We start from the raw sequence: 24,030 nt of genomic DNA on the forward strand, positions 1-24,030 counted from the left end.
CATATAAGGTAGCCTAATCACATGATTGACTATCCCATATTCACAGGTGCTGCCTATACTCAAGAGGAGGGGATTATACAGGGCACGTACACAGGGGAGAGGGAGGAGAATGGGGGGTGGGGGCGTCCTAGAATTCTGCCTACCACAACCACTAGTATCACATCTTCATACCTGCATCTCTTGTATATGTCAGTGGAGTTCAGTTATTTGAAACAGGACCACACTAGCTACTTTAACCATTCATACAGATATCGAGTACCTACTGTGTGCCAGGTACTTTTCTAGGCACTGAGATGAACTGCCCATGGAGCTTATCTTCTAATGATAAATACCTAATGATGAAGATAATAAAATGGAGTAGCAGGTGAGAAGTGTGTGTGTGGGGTATTCTTTTAGGTAGGGTGGTGAGGGAGCAGAGACCTGAATGATGAGTAGCCAGTAGTGGGGACTCTGAGAACAAGATATTCTAAAAGGCAGAGGGAAGGTAATTATAAGGACCCGAGTTCAGGTAAGCTCGTCTGTGTTTAAGGAACAGCAAGGCCAGCGTGGCTGGAGCAGAATGTGAAGAGAGGAGTAGGATATGAGTTTGGGGAGGTGATTTGGTGACAGCTCATACAGAGCCCTGTAGGCCTTGGAAAGGGTATGATTTTTTTTTATATTACATATTTTTATATAATTTTTTATTGAAGTATAGTTGATTTACAGTGTTGTGCCAGTCTCTGCTATACAACAAAGGGACTCAGTTATGTACATATAGACATTCTTTTTTTTATATTCTTTTCCATTATGGTTTATCACAGGATATTGAATATAGTTCCTTGTGCTATACAGTAGGACCTTTTTGTTTATCCATCCTATATATAATAGTTTACATCTGCTCATCCCAAACTCCCAGTCCTTCCCTCCTCCAACCCCCTCCCCCTTGGCAACCACAAGTCTGTTCTCTATGTCTGTGAGTCTGTTTCTGTTTCGTAGATAGGTTCATTTGTGTCATGTTTTAGATTCCACATACAAGTGATATCGTATGGTATTTGTCTTTCTCTTTCTGACTTACTTCTCTTAGTATCATAATATCTAGTTGCATCCATGTTGCTGCAAATGGCATTATTTTGTTCTTTTTTATGGCTGAGTAGTATTCCATTGTATATATGTACCATATCTTTATTCATCTGTCAGTGGACATTTAGGTTGTTTCCATGTGTTGGCTATTGTGAATAGTGCTGCTATGAACATAGAGGGGCATGTATTCTTTTGAATTATAGTTTTGTCCAGGTATATGCCCAGGAGTTGCTGGATCATATGCTAATTTTTTTTTCTTTTTTTTTTGGCTGCACCCTGTGGCATGTGGGATCTTAGTTCCCCGACCAGGGATCGAACCTGTGCACCCTGCAGTGGAAGTGCAGTCTTAACCACTGGACTGCCAGGGAAGTCCCTTTTTTTTTCAAATGGTAATTCTATTTTTAGTTTTCTGAGGAACCTCTACACTGTTCTCCATAGAGACTGCACCAACTTACTTTCCCACCAACAGTGTAGGAGGGTTTGGAAAGGGTATGATTTTTATTCAAAGATAGGAAGGCATTAAAGGGTTTTAAGCAATGGAGTGACTGATCTGATTTACATTTTCAAAATATTTGTATTGAGAAGGGGCCTCTGGGGGTGGGGGAGATGTATAAATACAAATAGATAAATTCTGTGAAGGAAATGAATACAGTCATATGAGTGCAGATGATAAGGTATCCTGGCGAGCCTGAGGTCAAGGAAGGCTGCCTGAGGAAATGGTACCTGAATTGCACCTGGAGGATGGAAGGTGAAAAGAGGAAGGGGTCCCAGCAAGGGAACAAATTATGTCAAAACCCTGTGGCATGAGAGAGCTTGTCATGTGCCAGGGAACATTAGGGGAAATGGAGTCAGATAGGAGCCAGATTCCACAAGCCTCGAAGGCCTAGTTAAATGTTTTTCCTGTTCTCTTACGTTAAGAGGCTTGGCAAGCCACTGAAGATATTTAAGTGGGGGTGAGAGTCATGGAGGGGTTGAGGGAAAGAGTTCATAATCAGTCTTATAATGTGACATTCAGTCTGGCTGCTGTGTGGAGGACAGCTTGGGGTAACAAAAGGGAGATGGGTTAGGAGCTAAGAGATGGTCCAAATGAGAGACAAGGGTGGTGAGGACTAGAATGGTAGCATAGAAGTTGCCAAGAAGTAAATTGATTTGAGAGCTCATTTAGGATGTAACATTAAAAGACTTGCTGATGAATTAGGTATGGGTGTAAGGTTGAAGCAGGTGTCATTCTGGTTTCCATAATTGGATTCACTGAGCTGAGGAACATTGTAGGAGGGCAGGCTTTTTAGTGGCAGAAAGGACGTAGAGAGTACGAAGTGAGTTTTGAAGTAACTTTGAGGTAACCAAGTAGAGATATAAAGTAGGCAGTGGGATATAGAGGTCTGGAATTCAGAGAAGAGAGCCATTAATATCTATATGGCCTTTTTTGGTTAATTTTGAGGGCTCAAATATGCTAGAAACTGTATTAGGTTCTGGGAGTGTAAAGATGATTAAGACATTCATTCAGTACTTGTTGAATGAATTTATGTTATTGCTTTCTGGAAGTTTGCTTACCAACAAGACAAATCAATAACAAAATCACAGGGCCTTGTTGATGGGGGCAGTGATAGAGGGAAACAGAAGCTGATTCCAAATCGTATAAAAGGGGCACCTGACGTAGATTGGCAGTGTCTGTGAAGGCTCTTGCTGAAGGGTGTGAGGTCTGTTCCGAGCCTTGAAAGAGCAGGCAAATTTAGCCAGACGAGGGGAATATAAGAAATTCCAGTAGTAAAAGCTTGTTCATATTAGAGAAGACGATGAAATCTCAGAAGAGCCAACAATTCCAAATCCCTGGCTTTCTCTACAGGCTGGACAAGTGGTGGTAAGGCAGCGTCTGTGCTTAAATTGGGTGTTTTTATGGTGATGATGGTGGACCTCTGATGTAGCCATTCTTGCTCTGCAGCCATTTTAGAAAGAGAGGAGAAGAGTATTCATAGCTGGCAGGGACTTCAGAGAACTTTAGCCCTTTCTTCTCATTTACAAATGAGGTTACCAGTAGCCAAAGAGGATACCTTGCTGATACCTTGTCAGCAAGTCTGTCTCCGGGCGTCCAAGGTAAGGTTCTTCACACTGCTACAGGAGGCCCAGTGCCCTTTAACTATGTATTTCCACATTCTCTGACATATTTATATGGAAAGAGAGTGTACTGGAAATACTCAGATGCTGCCATTGAGTATTGCAGGTCTCCACGTGGGCTGTGTCTTTGGAAGAGAAACTGAGAATTCTCTCTAGACTGTGTTTGTACCCTCTTTCTTTTTTTCTACCCACTGTATCTTTGTCCTTTTCTTCATCATGTACTAGCAACGAATAATAACAACAGTATAGTTGTGCAGTGATAGTAGTGGTTAATATTTATTGAATATTATGTGCTGGGCACCATAGTAATTGTTTTACCTCATTTAATTCTACCAACAGTCCTCTGAGGTAGCATTTTAGTACTACCAGAAGAGAACATGGAGGCTTAGAAAAAAGGTTAATGTGTCAAGGATTACACAGTAATAAATGGTGGTGCCAAGATTTGAACTCAAGCAGTGTGACTTTGGATACTCTTTACTGCCTTTCCTAAGACAATTTATAAGCAGTGCTGTCCGATAGAAATATAATGTGAGCTACAAATGCAAGCCATGTTTTGTAATTCAAAATTTTCTGGTAGCTATGATGAAGGAAAGAAAAACAGGTAAAATTAATTTAGAAATATTTTTATTAAGCCCTATATATCTAAAATGTTGTCATTTAAACATCTCAGTGTGAAAAAATAAATGAGATATTTTCATAAGTCTTTGAAATACAATGTGTATTTTATAGCATGTCTCAATTTGGACTAGCCTCATTTTCAAGGGCTCAATAGCCACATATGATGACTGGCTACCGTTTTGGCCCATGCAACTCCAAAGGGGCAGGAGAGTGAACGAAAATTCTGACTGTTCTGCTTAGTGGAGCCAGAGAGAGAAAAAACCTGCTGAAAATCCACAGATGAGGCAAACTGAAGAAGGCAGAGTGGTAATTCCTGGGTCTGATCCAGTGAGCAGGGGCGAGGGGAGTTTTCTCTCCCATTGCCCTGAAGCTAAGTGAGGTAACCTTTTTTTCTTCCCACATTGAGACTCAGCATTTTTCTGTAGTGTTACTCATCATGGTTAGTTTTCATAGTAGTCCAGTCCTTAAGCGCTTTTGGAAATAAAGAGGCATTTGTGGCTGGCCACCAGATATTGCAACATTCTTTCTGTGGGAAAGAGGTAAGAATTCTAAGACTTATACATTACTTGCTTTTGGAATGTCATCTTTTGTTCGTTGGGGAGGGGGTGAGATTGGAAACTGTAGTGATCATTTGCTGTGTGATCTCTAAGTTATAGCTGTTACAGCAGAAGGAGAAGAGTAATTAACTTTTTAAGTTTATATTTATGGGTAATGCTCATCACCTGTTACTTTCTTTGCCCTGTAGCTAGGCTCATAGTAAGCCTTCATTCACCCAATTGTTTGTTCAGTTGAATATTAGCTGAGAAGCAAATATACCTAGAACTGAGCTATTTGAATCGTTTCCTTCGTGAACTTCCATTCTTAGACACTTGCTTTCCCTGGGTCCTTCCCCTCAGAAAAAGCAACACAGGCTTATCCTAACAAGCTAAATAACATTGGCGTGTAGAAAGAATGAACAGCCCTGTCCTTCCTCCGTTCTGAAAATGCAGACCTGTGTACTGTCTAAAAGCACATCAGGAGTGTTATATTTTTGTGAATGGAAAAATAGAATAAGGCTATATCAGAGATTTTTACCAGAATGTTGACTCTCGGGATTATACTGTTGTTAATGTTTGTTTACATTTCCGAAGTATCTGCAGAATTTACAGTTGAAAAACCTTAATAAATCACTAGACACTTAGCAAGAGAACACCAAGAAAGGGGCCTCATAATAATTAAGTGGTATTGTAAGTTTAAAAATATTTGGAAAATGTGAGAAACATCATGCAAAGTGTGATACAGGGATATAACCTTGATTAGTACAGTGGAAATTTGGAAACCAAATACCTGCTGAATATTACGGGGTGGGAGAAGTTCTTAATGAAAACATTTGGTTATAAGCAGTTGAGAGATATTTTTAAGATGAGCACATGTTATTTATTTATTTATTTCTGCATCAGGTCTTAGTTGTGGCATGTGGGATCTTTCACTACGGCGCGTGGGCTTCTCTCTAGTTGTGGCGTGTGGGGTTTTTTTTCCCTCTCTGTAGTTCTGGGGCGCAGGCTCCAGAGCATGTGGGCTCTGTAGTTTGCAGCACTCAGGCTCCCTAGTTGAGGAGCGCGGGTTCAGTAGTTGTGGCACACGGGCTTAGTTGCCCCATGGTATGTGGGGTCTTAGTTCCCTGACCAGGGATCGAACCCACGTCCCCTGCATTGGAAGGCGGTTTCTTCACCACTGGACCACCCGGGAAATCCCTGAGCACATGTATTTTTATAATCAATTCCTGAGAGTGACATGGAGTCCCACGTTTGTGTCTCCAACCTATACTTAGATCATTTCATTTCAATGTATTATTTGTTTATTGAATACTGTCCTTGTGGGACACCAGGGAGAAAGACCTAGTAACCACCCTCCAGGAATTTGTTTTGGCTATTTTTAACTATTAAAAATCTGTTTTTTACTAAAACTCTATTCCCATCAATAGTTTCTCATTTCTTCTCAAATTGCTTCTCAGGAAAGTACAGCAAGTCAGAGATCATCTATATCAGTGTATTCATCCTTTTGTTTGAAAAAAAAAAAAAGGCCTCCTTTAGATAAACAAATATTTCAGCACTTTTTAAAGTTTCCACTTCTTAAAATTTTTTAAAATATCATTTAAATAAAAGATAAGTCAATTCTTGTTTTAAAAGAAGGAAACACTTCAGAAGTACATTGAGTTTAAACATAAACCTTCCCATTCACTCCCTTCTATCCCCTCACTCCCACCCCCCTCCCTGGAAGTTACTACTGTTAACAGTGGGTGTGTGGCCTTGCAGTCCTTTTTTCCATGTATGTATTTACTTAATTAGTTCAGTAGATATTTAAGTGCCTTCTTAAATATAGAAACACACATATATTTATATTTACATAGTTGGATCCTATTGAACTGAGGCCTGCTCTCTGCAGTTAACTGTGTTTTGGAGCTTAAGTCAGAACTTTCAGATCTATTCCGTTCTTATTAACGGCTGCCGCGTTGTAGGGATGCACTGTAATTTATTTTCCACCCCCCCCCCCACTTTCTGCTATTACAAGCAATGCTGAATTAATAATCCTAGAAGCAGAATTACTGGGTTATAGGAAATGTATATTTAAAAATTTGACAGATTCTGCTAAATTAACCTCTAAAAAGCTGAACCAGTTTATATTTCCAACAGCAACATGAGATCATTGTTTTCCTACATATATGATTTAGTTATAGAGATTTAGAACTTGAGGGGACCACAGAATGTGGCCCAACCCCTTCTACCCCTTTTCTAAGGTAGAAAATGAATCTCAGAGACTTGAAATGATTTGTCCAGATCTTACCCAGCAGAACTATGAGTACTTCCCGGTTTCTGATTCTGTGTTCTCTTGGAGGCATCTTAGTTTAGACACATTTTATAGTGCAAGGTTCTGCCATACTGTTTGTTTCTGTTTCTTTTCTGTTGTTACTCGAAACAAACTTCCTTTTCAGTTTCACATTTTCTGATAGTGCCCTGAGACTCCTGCCTTTGCCATCTTGTCTACATGGAACATCTTTCACTTAATATCCTTAAAAAGCTACCTCCTTCCATTATTTAAAGCCCTCCTTATCCACAGGGTGTATGCATTACTTTAGATTTCCCTATAGGTACAGCACAGCAAAGGAAGTATTTTATGAATCTTCCTCATCAGCAGCTGACCCTACCCTGTTGGCCAAGTAAAACATAAGCTTCTTCTTTTATAAGCTTGGAGAAGGAAATAGACTGCAGGCATTGGTCTATTATAGCATTTCTGCTACATTTGATCATTTTATGTCAAATAATGTGATGACATTTAAACTAAATGAACTCCAACTTAACATTAAAAATTTTATTAATTACAGTTTATTTTTTTCTCTTAAAAATAACAAAGAATGTAGTCTACTTATAAAGTGTAAGTGGAATCTCCTCCTCTTGTGTTAATATATTTATTGCTAAGGTATCTGCATTGGAGGCTTGTTTCTCTTATAAAGGCATGGTCCTGGTATCTTTTCTTGATGGGCTATGAGAATTTGTGTCAGTGACATCCCAAATTGATGCTCTAGCTGAGCTGGTCACATATCAAGATGATAACTTTAGGTAAAGAATCAACTTATGAAATTCTAAGGAACAGAGATCAGCCTTGATGCATAGTTTGATCGTGATAAAAGAGATAGAATTCAGTATTAGATTTGAATTAAATTTGGTCCATGAATGTTGTTCGGAACTGAGGATAGCAGTCTAATCATAAGCTTATCAATTATTCAGTAGCATCTTGGGGATATTAGTGCACAGAATACAGAAAGCCCATCTGTTACCCTTTAGAGTTTTTGTTCTAAAACAGAAGGAAAAAAATGTACATTATTCTCTTTTTTAATGGATTTTATTCTTCCACCGTGTCAGTGAAGCTTATATGTGCACTGGAAGAGTGCACATATAGGCAGGCCACATATTTGCATATTCATGGGGGTTTATGGAAGATTTGGGGTAAGATTAAGTTTGGAATATGAAGGATGACAGTTTTACAGGAAAAGTCCATTTTCCTAGTCTTAAGAGACGTGGACTTCTTGAACTTTCTGCCTAAGATTTTGTTCCTGAAATGAAAGTTATTTGCTTGACACATGCTGTTCATCCCCTTATTCTACATACATGCTATAGATTTGGATTTGGCTGTAGATTTGGCCTTGGCCATAAATTTGGGTCAGTGGCTCTCAGTTTGAACTGTTAAGTGCTAGACTACATGAGGATAATTATCTCTGAGTTTTATTCTTTCTTTTCATTGCAGTAGAGAATGGTATGTTGGAGGAATAAAGACAATGCTCATAAAACCAAGGGAAGGGATTATATAGGGGAAAAAAAAGAACAAAAGGAAGACTAGTATAATATGTGAACATTTCCTTTAGATTATATGCTAGAATGGCAACAAATAAATTTATAAATCAGGATTTTAGGTGGACTAATTTCTCATAACTGATCTTCTTTTAAATTTCACAGAAGATAGCCAAGATAGCAGGGTTTAACAAACTGCATCAAAGTATGCACAGTAGAACATTTTTATAACATCTACAAATGAAAAGCCAATTTCCTTTATGCAGACAATAATGCAAATGTTCACAGTAGCTTTGCTACAAAGAAATTAAATTGTTGCAATTGATGATTCCACTGCGTTAATGGGAGTTCACGCTATAATAACCTTTATTAATTAGGAAAATATCCTATAATTTAAATCTGGGCAAGAATATTACAGACCCATAAGTTGCCACTGAAGAAATTAAAAAGAAATGGCTGTCCTGTATTTTCAAATATTATTATAACTAATAACCTCTGTACTCATCTTGACTTTTTCATTGTTTTTTGGCTCTTGGGGCATATATTTTTCTGTTCCCAGTGTACAGTTCATATAATTTTCAATAGACTTGGGACCAGTAAGGCTGATAACCCAAAAAAGGATAGTTATATAAACTCTGAGATCTATAAGTGATAGCCATTCTTAGAGTTGCAGTCTGTGACTTGTCATTTACAAAAGTGATCCCATTGTATAGAGGGTTGACTTATAGGGAGTTACACAGTGGCACAAACAAGAGCTGAGAGACTGAGGGAAGGTTGTGGCTGGATAACGTAGGTCTTTGGGAAATGGGTTAATAAAATCTGGTGATAGGTTTCTGTACCTTATCCCTTTCTGAAGCATAAGCTCAAGAAGGTACTCTAGGGAAGAAAGAAGCAAGCTTCAATATTTGGGGAAACTTTAAAATAGAATGAAACTCTCCTGGGTCATTTGATACTTATTTTGTTCTAGCATACCTGATTTGAACGCTGTTGTTTGTTTGCCGGTGTTTGGGAAAGATTGTTTTTTTTGTTTGCTTTTATTTTTGTTTTTTTTGCGGTACGCGGGCCTCTCACTGTTGTGGCCTCTCCCGTTGCAGAGCACAGGCTCCGGACGCGCGGGCTCAGTGGCCATAGCTCACGGGCCCAGCCGCTCCGCGGCATGTGGGATCTTCCCGGACCGGGGCACGAACCCGTGTCCCCTGCATCGGCAGGCAGACTCTCAACCACTGCGCCACCAGGGAGGCCCAAGATTGTTTTAATTAGAGATTGGATCCAGAGAAACTGAAGCAGTAATGAATAGAAAATAAAAATAATACTACAAATTATATATTGGGCTGTTTTTGCCTTGGGAGTCTCAGATATTTTGTGATTGAATAATAGAATAGCTTTTCCCAGCCACCCCAGAATTAGATGTCATTGCCAAACTAAGCCAGGAGCATTGCCTAGTCTAGGAAAACACTTCTCACAAGATGGCCCAGGGCTTCCCTGGTGGCGCAGTGGTTGAGAATCTGCCTGCTAATGCAGGTGACACGGGTTCGAGCCCTGGTCTGGGAGGATCCCACATGCCGCGGAGCAACTGCGCCAGTGACCCACAACTACTGAGCCTGCGCGTCTGGAGCCTGTGCTCCGCAGCAAGAGAGGCCGCGATAGTGAGAGGCCCGCGCACCGCGATGAAGAGTGGCCCCCGCTTGCCACAACTAGAGAAAGCCCTCGCACAGAAACGAAGACCCAACACAGTCAAAATAAATAAATTAATAAACTCCTACCCGCAACATCTAAAAAAAAAAAGATGGCCCAAGGTCACTGGTAGGCCCTGATCAAAAAATAATGGCAAATGTCAGGTGATCTCATAGTCTTTCATTTATATATATCCTTTGGCAACTTGCTAATAACCATACAAGTGAAGCATTAAGAATATGTAAGACGTGGCATTCATAAATCCACGTTTGCATAATACTAGAGTTTATAAAGGATTCTGATTTAGTGTTCTACTAAGAAGTCTGGCTACTAAGCAGTCTGATGCAGCATTGCAAAACTCCTATTCCACATATGAACATGTGTAAGTTAGAATTAGTTTATGTTTTTGGAAAGATACATATCACTGTTATGTTGAGTTGTGTTTTTCAGTTGTTTCTGTTTTTTTTTAATTATAAATTGCTGTTTAGCCTTATCATTATCAATTTAATTTGTTACAGGTTGTTCAGCTAACTCTATAGTGTATATTGATGCATATTTGTATTAATAATATTCTTGGTCTGTAATTTTTCAGTAACTAGAGTTTTAACTACATTGTAGTTAAAATGTGAATTATTCTCCCCATATTAGTAAAGCAGATATATATGTAATCTCCAAAAGTTGGATTGAAAAGTGACACCTCCTTTTTTTTTTATCACCCATGGCATATTTACCGGGTCTGAATAGGGTATTTAAAAAAAAGTTTGAGAACTACTGGTGTGAGGAGCTAGTTGGCAAGTCTAGGAGTCAGAGTGAGACTCATTTCTGACTTCTTCCATAGCATAACTCTTATAAGTTCAGGACCTTGACAGACGTTGGTTTAAATCTGCTATTTATTGTCTGTGTCCTTGGACTAGTTGCCTAATCTTATCTGTCCCTCAATTTCCTATTTGTTAAATAGGATAAAAAAAGTACCTACCTAATCCACTTGTTAGAATTCTAGGTAAGGTGGTGTGTGTAAAATGCTTAGTACTCTGCCTAGCTTATAATTAAGTCTTCAATAATAGTAACCATTATTATTAGGTGAGAAGTACTTTCTGTGTCCCTATTGCAAAATGGTTAATTTGCTACTAGATTGTTACTTTGTTTTAAGCTTCTGCCTTAAAAAAAAAATTTATAGGAGTATAGTTGATTTACAATGTTGTGTTAGTTTCAGATGTACAGCAAAGTGCTTTAATTATACATATACATATATTGATTCTCTTTCAGATTCTTTACCCATATAGGTTATTACAGAATATTGAGTAGAGTTCCCTGTGCTATACAGTAGGTCCTTGCTGGTTATCTATTTTATATATAGTAGTGTGTGTATGTTAATCCCAAGCTCCTAATTTATCCCCACTCCCACATGTTTCCCCTTTGATAACCGTAAGTTTGTTTTCAAAATCTGTGAGTCTGTTTCTGTTTTGTAAATAAGCTCATTTGTATCATTTTTTAAAAAATTAGATTCCACATATGAGTGATATCATATATTTGTCTTTCACTGTCTGATTTACTTCACTTAGTATGATAATCTCTAGGTCCATCAATGTTGCTGCAAATGACATTATTTTGTTCTTTTTTAACGCTGAGTAATATTCCATTTTACAATATGTATGTGCCACATCTTCTTTATCCATCTCTCTGTTGATGGCCATTTAGGTTTCTTCCATGTCTTGGTTATTGTAAATAGTGCTGCAGTGAACATTGGGGTGCATGTATCTTTTTGAAGTATGGTTTTCTCCAGATATATGCCCAGGAGTGGGATTGCTGGATCATATAGTAGTTCTATTTTTAGTTTTTTAAGGAACCTCCATACTGCTCTCCATAGTGGTTGTACCAATTTACATTCCCACCAACAGTGTAGGAGGGTTCCCTTTTCTCCACACCCTCTCCAGCATTTATTGTTTGTAGACTTTTTGATTATGGCCATTCTGATTGTAGTTTTGATTTGTATTTCTCTGATAATTAGTGATGTTGAGCATCTTTTCATGTGCTTTTTGGCCATCTGTATGTCTTCTTTGGAGAAATGTCTACTTAGGTCTTCTGCCCATTTTTGGATTGAGCTGTTTTTTTGACATAGAGCTGCGTGAGCTGTTTGTGTATTTTGGAGATTAATCCCTTGTCGGTTGCTTCATTTGCAAATATTTTCTCCTATTCTGTAGGTTGTCTTATTTTTTTTATGGTTTCCTTTGCTGTGCAAAAGCTTTTAAGTTTCATTAGGTCCCATTTGTTTATTTTTGGTTTTATTTTCATTACTGTAGGAGGTGGATCAAAAAAGATATTGGTGCGATTTATGTCAAAGAGTGTTCTGCCTATTTTTTCCTCTAAGAGTTTTATAGTGTCTGGCCTTACATTTAGGTCTTTGATCCATTTTGAGTTTATTTTTGTGTATGGTGTTAGAGAATGTTCTAATTTCATTCTTTTACAGGTAGCTGTCCAATTTTCTCAGAACCACTTATTGAAGGAACTGTCTTTTCTTTGTTGAATAGTTTTGCTTCCTGTGTCATAGATTAATTGACCATAGGTGCGTGGGTTTATTTCTGGGCTTTCTATCCTGTTTCATTGATCTATATTTCTATTTTTGTGCCAGTACTGTACTGTTTTGACTACTGTAGCTCTGTACTATAGTCTTGTCATTTTAATGCCTTTAATATGGAGGTTCATTGTTAATAATAGTGTATGTTTCAAATGACCTTGATAATTGCAAATTTGGGGGTCAGTTTTTTACTGAAATATATTTGACATATAACTGTGTAAATTCACGGTGTACAACATGTTAATTTGCTACATTTATATATTATAATATCATTGCCATTGTACAATAATTAGGACCTCTATCATGTTACATAATTATTTCTTTTTAGTAGTTGGAATAATCAAGTTCTAGTCTCTTAGCAAGTTTGATTATAATACAGTACTGCTGTCTATAGTCACTATGCTGTGTATTAGATCTCTAGGACTTATTGGGGGAGGGGTCACCTTCTTGTAAAATCAGATTACTAGGGGTAGAGTTGTCATAGTGGCCATTTTCTTGTTGTCTGCTTGTGTTGGCAATGTTACATTATCTTCAATCAGTGGTTTCCTTGCAGGAAACTTTTTAAATTCACTTGTCATTTTGTGAGCAATAATTTAATTTAAACTATATAACCTTTGGTAAATTCAAGTAAGCAGTCCCAGGTAAACCTGATATTTCCCTTGAACAAAGGAGGACACTGCCTTTTTTCTCATTTTGCTAGGTTAAAAATATATATCAATATAAGTGTTAAGATTTTCTTCCCAAATTCCTATGGTTTGTATTCAACTCTCCCTAGGATGTGAGTACCCCATTTTAGAGAGCAATTTGCTAATTATTTGAATATTAACTCTTATTCTGACACATGAGTATAACAGATAATTTTTTATAGTTGTTTTGGTACGGTACTTATGGAAGATTACTGTATTTGACTTTCTACAAATCATGAAATCATGGCCTGCTAGTTCTAGAGTTGACATTATTTGTCATCTAGCCCTAGCTTCCTCAGTGGACAGTGAGCAACTTTATCTTTCACTAGTCTTTGTGTTTCTGTCACCTAGCACTGGGCCTGTATCGTAGAGAGAGCTCAATAAATCTCTTATTGAATGAATTATATATAGATTCAGAAACTAGTTTGTCCTTTGGCCAAGAAGTGTAGAATCAATGTGGCAATTGGTAAATGGAGTTACATACAGTCTTCATAAAATAATCTCATCAAGTATTTTTATGGTACAGTTCCTTAGTGTTCCAAGTTGAGTATATCTATAAACATTTGTTTACAAACATATAAAATCATAGAACGACAAGAATTTGGAGCTGGACTGGATGTTAGAAATCATTTAATTTTTCTCAGAGAAAAGGGATCTCAGGAATCCCAAGACGAGAAAATGCCCGTGAACTCTTCTTACCATAGCACTTTACTGCCTGGTGATACTACTCTTCTGCAAGGTTTAGAATTGGATTTGCAAAATATCAGAATCAAGGTTACACCTGCTAGTATGGTCAGTCTACACCTGTTTATTCAGACATTTGGATGACAAGGGTAGAGTATATATCAAGAAGTGAGGCATCCTTCCAATGAGAAAGTAGAATGTGATTTTTTGTGAGTGTTTAAGATGCAGACAGGACATCATTTATTTCCCCAAGCAATATTAATTTAAAGTTTAAGGATTACTACTTCAAATTACACACCACATGGGTACTAAGAGCAGAAAGAAATTGCTAAACCATATGCTTATAAATGCCATCTCTTTCCTCAAGAGAAAGATCATTTATATTTTGCAATTAAAGAGCAGAAGGTTTTTTTTCCCATAAAGTTCTTTCAGTCAGGAAATATGGGGGGGGGGGGTGGAGAGGGTTTCCCAGGGGAGATTTATACAGCATTCAAGGACTCTTTTGCATCTCCACCTGATGGAACTTTGCCTTTTGTCTATTTCCTGATTAAGCTCTGGAGAGTAAACTTTAATTCTAAAAAATATAGTAAGCTCTTGTTAAAGAAAAGTTTGTAAACAGTTCTGCTGGAAGTGAGCTTTAAGTAAAGAAATTGATATTTAGGTCAGCTTGTTTTTTTGAATAAGAGGCAATTATAGCATTACAACATTGTGAACTACATACGGCATTCTCACTTTATTGATGGACATTGTTTACTATTTTGGTTAGAACAAATGGGTGTGGGTTTCTTATAGCATAGTAAATAGTCAATAACCCTGAGAATTTTAGTACTGCGGCTTTAGTCTTTTTTGTTTTTTTCTGATGCATTTGAATCCAGGAGAGTTAACCAACCACAAAAAAAAAGTGTAGTTTCTGTACCACCATCCCTGGTAAATAAATTCATAGGAAGTCTCAGAACCCTCAACTAATAATTGTATATGGTATCATGAATGATACCATTTCCTCTCTCAGAGTAAGTCCCTGCTCCCCCTGCCTTCCTACCCTTCTCTTTCCTCTTACCTTGAAGGAGCAGCTTGAATAAATAGATTGCCCTTGCCCTCTGGGACTGTCAGCAGGAGCAAATCTCAGAGCACTTTGTTTGCATCTGAGAAAATCTGTAAATTTAGAAAAAGTCATACTGAAAATCTCATAAGGTGAAGATCTTTAGTTGGGATGTATCAGATAGACTGTCCTAGGCCATGCTACCCAGGTATCTGATATTCATTACTTTTTGCCTGTCTTAGTGTAATGAACTTTTTGTCCTTGACTTCAAGTTGTTAATTAATTTTTAACTGTGGACGTAATATATAGTCCTTCTGCTTACCATTCTGTCTTAGTCATTAAATCAGGTACTACTGGATGTGGCAAATTAAAACACTTGCTGTCTCATTCAAAAGCTAATTTAATTTGTAATTTTAGTAGCCAAAGTTATTGAAATATTTGTGTATAGTTTTATTACAATAAAACATTCTTGTTATAAAAATTTTAAACATTACAGGAATATGTAGTACACTATGTAAAATTTTTCCCACAGCCCTAATCCATTGGGTTAACCCTTGTTAACAATTTGATGTTTGGGGCTTCCCTGGTGGCGCAGTGGTTGAGAGTCCGCCTGCCGATGCAGGGGACACGGGTTCGTGCCCCGGTTGGGGAGGATCCCACATGCTGCGGAGCGGCTGGTCCCGTGGGCCATGGCCGCTGAGCCTGCGCGTCCGGAGCCTGTGCTCCACAATGGGAGAGGCCACAGTGGTGAGAGGCCCGCGTACCGCAAAAAACAAAAAACAAAAAAACAAAACAAAACAAAAAAATTTGATGTTTGCTTTCTATGTATTTAACAAAATAAGATTTTATTATAATATTGTTTTGCAGCTTGCCTTTTTGCATGTAAATACATATATTTAAAATTTTTTCAATGTCAATAAAGTATTTAACTTTATTCTTTTAAAATCATTGTATAATATTCCATTGTAGAGGCTTACCATTATTTGTTTATCCAATTCCCATTAAATGGACCTTTAAGTTTTTTCGATTTTTTACTGTTACAGAAAGCGCTGAAGTTGACATTCTTGTGTATTTATTTTTGTGCTCTTGTGTGAATATCCAGCTTACTTCTTTCAGAACGGCCAGCCAACATTTTTTATTGAAAAAATGCATATTTTCTCCCACTGAATTGAAACGCTACATTTATATATACTATACTGAATTCTTATGTATACTTGGGTTTATATCTGGACTAATGTTTCAGTGATATATCTCTCTAATATGACATTGTTTTAATTGTTCTAATTTATGATTTGCTTTCTCATCCAGTAAACTGGCCTCTTCTCATTGTTCTTTTTTTAGAATATATATGAAATCACATGTTTATTCTTTCAGATGAACTTCTTTACCTCAATTTACTTTAAAAACTCTGTTGTGATTCTCATCAGGATTACTTTTAATTCCTGTGTTAATTAGAACTGTGTCTCTCAGCTTTACAAACTTATTGGTAAATATAAAATTCTCATTTTTCCTTCTCAGTGTTCTAATATGTGTGCCCATTTGTCAAATTACTGTGTTTAACTGTGTATCCCTACCAAGAATGTTTTGTTGAATTTTGCTTTCTGTTGCTAAAGCATTTTTTGTTTTTGTTTTTTTAATATTTATTTATTTATTTATTTATTTGGCTGCACCGGGTCTTAGTTGTGGCATGCGGGATCTTCGTTGCCACATGCGGGATATTTAGTTGTGGCATGGGAACTTTTAGTTGTGGCATGTGGGATCTAGTTCCCTGACCAGGGATCGACCCCAGTCCCCCTGCATTGGGAGTGCAGAGCCTTAGCCACTGGACCACCACGGAAGTCCCTAAAGCATTATTTTTGTTTACAATATAAAGTACAATAAAATACCAAATATGCTTTTTTCACATGGTGATTTAGAGATGATTGGTCTCTTTACAACATCTCCAAACAGGGTATGTCTCTTCATTTGTTTTTCTTAAGTCCCTCAGAAGAGTTTTATAACTTCCTTTACATGTTCTCTGAGTTTATTCCTAGGTATTGCTTATGTTTTGCAATTATAGATTGCAGGTCATTTCCCTCATATTTTCTAGCTGGTTGTTTTGGGCATGAAAGGTTACTATATATTTTCATATACAGTTGACCCTTGAACAACTCAATGGTTGGGGGGCCTACCCTCTGCACAGTTGAAAATTTGAATGTAATAGTCGGCCTTCCGTGTGAGGTTCCTCTGTATCTGCATTTCCTCCGCATGTGAGGATCCACAGTTGTGGATCGTGTAATACTGTAGCATTTACTATTGAAAAAATCCGAGTATAAGTGGACTCTGCAGTTCAAACCCATGTTCAAGGGTCAACTGTAATAATTTTATGTGGTCACCTTAGTGAACCTTCCTTGTTTTCTCATATTTTTTCAGTTGATTCTCATGGATTTTTCATGTGGGCAATGAGATTATCAGCAAATAGTGATTACTTTGCCTGTTTGTTTCCTAAGCCATTTACCTTTAACTTGGTTTTCTTAATTGTATTATCTTTTGTTCCTGAAAAATGTTAATAGTGATGAATAGACATCCTTATCTTATTTCTGAACTTTCTAGGGATGTTTCTACTGTTTTATTATTAACTAGATGCTTATATCTGTTGTAGTTAGGCTGTGTATATGTGTATAAATTTTAGGAAGTATTCTTTTATTCCTATTCAATTAAAACTTTTAAAATAAAAGGAATTTTAGCTTTTATTGAGCTAATTATATGATTTTTTTCTCCTTTAACCTTTTAATTTGATGATAGTTATTTTTCCTAATATTCAAATTTCTTTCTTGGAATTGACCAACTTTGTCATGAATCCTTCTGCTTAATTCTGTTTTCCAATATTATACACAGGCTTTTTTTTTCATGTATACTGATTTTTGAGTGTGTGAATGTGGTCACATCTTTGTGTCAGGCTTATATTGACTTCATAGGAAGAAGCAGAAAACTTCTCATGTGCACAGGAATAGTTTAAATAACATTCTAATTATCTGATCCTTGAAGTTTTGAAGAAACCTGTCCATGAAACTGTTTGGATCTGGCATGTTAGGAGGTCAGGGGTTAGGAATACATTTAGGCAGGTGGGGTAGGTTATTTTCTTAGTATCCCTTTCTCCTATCCAAATCTAAGTTTAAATAAGTGTATTGGATAGGTTTTTAGGCTCCATGTCTTCAGTCCTATCTATATGAACAGCCCTCATTAAACACCCTGGGTATTGAGTCTCTAAAAAGCTTCCTGGTTGGCATCGTGCTTTCACAGCTTCCTGGGGGAATTTAGCACGTTCGATGTAAGTCCATTGAGAGAGGAGTCTTGAAAGCTTGTGTCTGGTTTCTCCCAGACTTTGCCCCATGTGCTTTTTCAAAACCTTTGCTGATCTTCCTTTGATGCTTTTGTGTAATAAATTACAGTCATGAGTCCAGACATTTGCTGAGTTATGAGAGTCCATTTCATATGACAGGACAAAACAGTGGTATTAAAAGGCAGTGGCAGAGTTTTAAGACATAACTTTAAAAATGTACTATAACTTTGTCATTACAGGTATGGAAATAATTGCATGGAAGTTAGAACATTTGTCAAAGACCACGTATGTCATTAGTAGCAGAATAATAAGTATGAAAGCATAAGAAACATGTCAGTAAATAGTTTTACTCCATGAGCTTTAATTTTTTTCTCAATTTTATTTATCAAATTAAACTTGATGGTTTAAAATGTTAAAGTTTTAAATGTTTAAAATGTTAAAGTTTTAAATGTTAAACTTTATTTAACATAAATGTAGTATTTAACATAAATGTAGTATTAAAGTTTATTATGTATCAGTTGAAGATTATTATTATTATTAAAGTTATTAATTATTAATTTTATTGATGTATAGTTTCTAAAACATGGTTTTTTTAAATGCAAGTGGATGGATGCAAACTGTCACTTCACAGATAAGCTAGGGCATTGGGCGAAAATATTTTCTGCATATAAGCTATAGCATTGGTACCTTTGTTAGCATCATTTGCATCTTTGCAGTAAGATTAAAAATGGAATCATATCCTAAATAAATATTCTTAGCAGATATTTTGTATATTTATGCACCTGAGAAGGGATGTGAACCTAGAACAGCAGAGTCTAAATCAGTGGCTATTTTGTAGGCTGCTCATAAGAATGGCTTCAGAATAGGGATTCCACATTCCAGACCAATTAAATCAGAATTTCTGGTGGGTGGGGCTCAAGCATCTTTTTTCCTTTTTTAAGCTCCCTATGTGATTCCAGTGTGTGGCAAGCTCATTGAGAATCACTGGTCTAATTAAAATTATTTCTATATGCCAATACAGATTGTGTTTATTCCGTACTAAGTGTCTGTTTTCTATACCCGGAAATATTTGCTTTATGTCTCCAGTTGGAAAAGCATAATTAGAATGTAAACTTAGCAAAATGAAATTGTATGTATTAAGAAGTTCAGATCTGGAGAACTTAAGATAGATATTTATATATGTAGTATTAAAGTTTATTATGTATCAGTTGAAGAATTATAAATTTACCTTTGAGCTAGTTAACCAAAATCTATCATTGTCCATCAAGAGTTATTAGTTAATCATTTGAGTCTCACTCATGACTTAGATAAAATTTTAAGATAATATGATACCAGAGAACATATTCAGTGGGTGTATGCGTGGCGTCCTTTCAGCTAGGGAAAGCATCTATTTTGTTTAGAGTCATGCACTGTCATTGAACTATTGGATAGTGATAATGAGAGTTCATGTTGAAGGAAAATGGGATTTTGAAATCAGGTACCAGTAGCTTTCAGAATTTCATGGCTGATATAGGAAATGACCATGCTCTTTTGAACATCGTTTGGATAACCCAGCCAGAAACCAAAACAAAAAGCAAAAGCAGTCTTATCCTTTGCCTAGAGTACAGTCAGTCCTTGATCATTTGTTAGAGCAGGGATGGCAAACTATAGCCTGAGGGTTAAATCTGGTCCTTTTCTGTAAATAGTTTTATTGGAACAAAGCCATGCTCATTAATTTACTTATTGTCTCTGGCTGCTTTTAGGCTCCCAATGACAGAGTTGAATGGTAGTGACAGAGGCTGTATAGCTTGCAAACCCTAAAATATTTACTATCTGACCCTTTGCAGCAAGTTTGCCGACTTCTGTGTTAGACTGTTGTGTCGCATGTTAGATGATTGAATTTCACATGATCTGCTGACACTCCTAATTGGATCCTCTTAAGCTGAATTTGGTCTTTCACACACAAGTGACTGGAGATGATTCAGTTTTTAGGGCTTTTGAATGCAGGTTGCAGTTGAAGGAGAGGGATTTGCGTTGAGAATGAGGGGAGTATGCTGATAGCCCTCTGATGTTCCTACTATAGGGAGCCAGGAGCTTATTTACTTACCTGGGGTGGGTGTCTCCTTGCCTAACTCATCCTCCATGTTCCTCTGCATCACATTCCTTGCTGTTGCTTCCTCAATTGGGGGTGGGCATGGAGTAACAAGTAACTGGGGAAACTGGGTTGTGAGGATCTTCCACTACAGTCTCGGGAGATAACGACAATTTCTCACATACCTTGTTGATAATGGACCTGGATGTGGAGGTTTAAAGATTAGGAGTGGCTTAATCTTTAATCGTGGTACAAGTGGAGAGTTCAAGAAGGTGTGGAGGTCTTGGGAGATTGGGATTGACATATATACACTAATATGTATAAAATGGATAACTAATAACCTGCTGTATAAGAAAATAAATAAAATTCTAAAATTAAAAAAAAAAATGTGGAGGTCTAGTGGAGAGAGCACATCTGGCTCATTTCTTCTATTTTCTGGTGCAACAGAGGGGTAGCTGGCTCACCTCTGAGTTGTCAGCCACATCTTCACTTCAGGTACCTGCATGCTAGTGAGGGCTCTCATCCACTTGCTGGGTTACTTACACCTGGAAAAGTACTACCTGCAAATACAGTAGAGATTTAAGAATATAAAAATTTTTAGCTTTTGAAGAAAATAACTCCCCTTCTAATATGTAAAGCTGTTAATCAAGTTTTAGCCCTTTGATTTTCGGTTACATTTGTAGAAAGGCATTGCATACAAAAGCAAGGAAGTGAGATTAAATATAATGATGTTCTGGTAAACACAGGCTACCTGATTATCAGGGGTGCAAGTTTGGACTGGAAGTTACAGTCTTCAGAAAAATATTGGAGTTATTCTTTTTTTGAGGGAGGTTAGGATGCTTACTATAAGCTTCTATTAATAAATGTCAAGTTATTTTTCTGTGACTTAAGAAGATTATAATTTTTTATAAAATATTTAAGAGGGTTTCAGACCAAAACCTCTGTAATCATTTGAAATCTTACGATTTGGTTTATTCTTTTTGTGATTTAGGCCTAGATCTGTGCCTGAACAAGTTTTCCACTGGGTCTAGTTAGTTATACCCACCTTAGTAAATATATCTGTGCTAAAAGAGGAGCTCTTCTGGTTGTTGATTTTCCTTTTCCTGAGATACTGAGAAATAAGGGACTTGTAGTTTGAACACAGTTTTCTAGATTGTGATGGCTCCAAGTGCTGTTAGTGTTTGAAGATCCTGACTTTTAGTGTGATAAGGCAGTGAGAATAGTGGAGTTAATGGAAGTAGGCTGAATTGCTTCCCAGAATAGATGGGTTAATATAGATACCAATGATGATGAAATTGCTCTCTTTTGTGATTTTTTTAGATATACATTTTTACTTATCTGTGTTTGTGGTATGTGATTTTCGAAGTGTACTCCCCTCTCCTCACTAACTGTCATCCCTTCTTTATATAATAGATCAACGACTATCATCTGTTCTACAAGATGAGTAACAGCCACCCTCTTCGCCCCTTCACTGCAGTGGGGGAAATTGATCATGTGCACATTTTGTCTGAACATATTGGTGCCTTGTTGATTGGGGAAGAATATGGCGACGTCACATTTGTTGTGGAAAAGAAACGTTTTCCTGCCCACAGGGTAATTTTAGCAGCAAGGTGCCAATATTTTCGGTAAGTGTATATTACTTTTTGAAGATTGAAGTCACTTGTAGAAAACACTGGTGTTTTCCATTCTGTGAAAAATATGTAACAAAACAACAATAAATTCTAGCAGTCATTCAATTCAACATCTGTAAGAATTTAATCTTTGTCAACTTTTTGTTATGTTTTGAAAATCACCTTTTCCTCTCAGGAGTCATCTTAGAATCATAGGGTTAGGAGGCTTCTTAGGCTAGACTGTACCCGATCAACCATTTTTCAGGGTCTCAACAATATTTCTCAGGCTGAGTCTTTGTTGCCTTCGCCCTCTCCTCACAGTTGATGGCTAATGGAACTTAAACTGATTTATTGGCAGATAGGCCTCTTGTTGTACGAGTAGACTGACCTCTGGACTCGCCAGTGAACACGTATACATCTTAGTTTCAGACTACCCAACAGATCTCTAAGACATGCCGTTTGACAACCCCAAAGCAAAGGAAACTTAAATATTTACTGAGACTCAGTTTCATAGTTATATTAGAGCCAAAACTAAACAAAAGATGTGTTTAATTAATGTAAAAATCATACTTGTGCATATACGTAGCTATTGTTTGTTACTTAGACCCCTAATTTCCAGGGTTATAAATGTTAAACTGAGGTCTAATTACTCTACATTTTTTTTTTTTTTTGTCCGGTACGCGGGCCTCTCACTGCTGTGGCCTCTCGCGTTGCGGAGCACAGGCTCGGGACGCGCAGGCTCAGCGGCCATGACTCACGGGCGCAGCCGCTCTGCGGCATGTGGGAATCCTCCCGGACCGGGGCACGAGCCCGTGTCCCCTGCATCGGCAGGCAGACTCTCAACCACTGCGCCACCAGGGAAGCCCTAATTACTCTACATTTTACCTAATCTTAGTTAAAAGGGAATCATCACTGAATTATTGACTGATAATGTATCCTTGACAGATCCATAGAGTCCATATCCAAAAAGTCATGGATTTGCCTGTGAAACTTGATATCGCGAAATTGAGATGCTGAAGCCATGGATAAAATTTCAGTTATCTTCTAGTGAAAACTGCACTCTGATTTTTACAATCAGAATTAACCGAGACAGCAAAACCAACATAGAGTCACACATATTGTAGTAAAATGTGTTTCTTGGAAATATTTATTGTTTAGCTATAACTCTTACAGTGCTTTATAAACATTTTTAGAACGTTTCATCTCGTAAATATAAAATGCCACTGTAAATACAGCCAGGAGCTTAGAAAAGAGAGGAGTCTATTAAGAATTCTAGCTAACATGCTCCTATCAAGGCAAGGCAGCTGGCCTTGGTCTTGTCATTATTTGATACCAGCCTCTGTCCTCTGTCCACTTTTGTGCTTCTTTCCCTTTTCATTCTTCCATTCATTATATTAAAGTGTCTTGTAAAAGTCCACTCTTCACTAGTTTAGAACTTTTCAGCCTTATGTTTAGTATTTGTTACTATTATATATCTTCCCTCTTTCAAAAATAATTTGAGACAACTGTAGGTGGGTATCTTTTAGGTGATCAGTATATTCTTAAAAGAAACTCAAGGACTTTTAGAAATTTGAAGATCGTATTGAATGAATGGAATACGCTCCCTTCATTTATTGTTCTTGCTGTCTCTTTGTGGGTATTGAACCTTTATAATAGCTGATGGCTCAACAGGCTAAACTCAGTCATTACCAATGCTATCTTAGACTGATTCTCATTGCTGACACTGTTCATGTGCAAAGGAAAGTTAACTGTCAGCAGTCAGGAGAGACCTTATGAGTGTGGTCATAGAGCCTATCAGTTCCCAGATAAGGACAAGCTAACTGTACCGGAGGGAACCTTCCACAAGTTGGGGGTTCATATTTAGGCTTCCTAGGGGTCCTCATCAAAACCACTTTTAAAGCATCGAGAATCCAGGTAAGTACCATGGATCACACTGGAGTGGGAATAGGTCTTGGCAAGATCTCCCTAGGAAGGTATCCTTTAATCTAGCAATTTTAAGGTTATGATTGGATGCTCTCTGGATTCATGGAAACCTTCACAGGTGTTTTTAGGCATACTATAACCCAGTGAGGAAGTATGCTCAGAATATTCATGAATCTTTTGCTGGGTAGTTGCAACTATTTCTGTGAGGCAAGCAAGAATGTCCTGTCTTGCTTTTCCGGGGGACGGTGGGAGGAGTTCTAGGCGAGCATGGAGGGAAACTTTGAAATGCTAGTCCTGCTCTGAGAATCTTAGGAATATGGGAGTCTCTT

General features: G+C 37.4%; 1 protein-coding gene across 2 annotated transcripts in view; it reads left to right on the top strand.

The window, feature by feature from the left end:
- Nucleotides 1–24,030, top strand: part of BTBD9 (BTB domain containing 9) — a 418,266-nt gene that overhangs the window by 14,712 nt on the left and 379,524 nt on the right. For both annotated transcript variants that reach the window (XR_014297289.1, XM_082663104.1), the window contains exon 2: nt 21,582–21,793. Coding sequence is in view for 1 of the 2 variants with exons in the window: in XM_082663104.1 (XP_082519230.1) it covers nt 21,609–21,793 (185 nt within the window). In the remaining variant the exon portion in view is untranslated. The remainder of the gene's footprint in view (nt 1–21,581; nt 21,794–24,030) is intronic.

This window comes from Grampus griseus (genome assembly GCF_964374135.1).
Source record: "Grampus griseus genome assembly, chromosome: 10".
Classification (NCBI taxonomy): domain Eukaryota; kingdom Metazoa; phylum Chordata; class Mammalia; order Artiodactyla; family Delphinidae; genus Grampus; species Grampus griseus.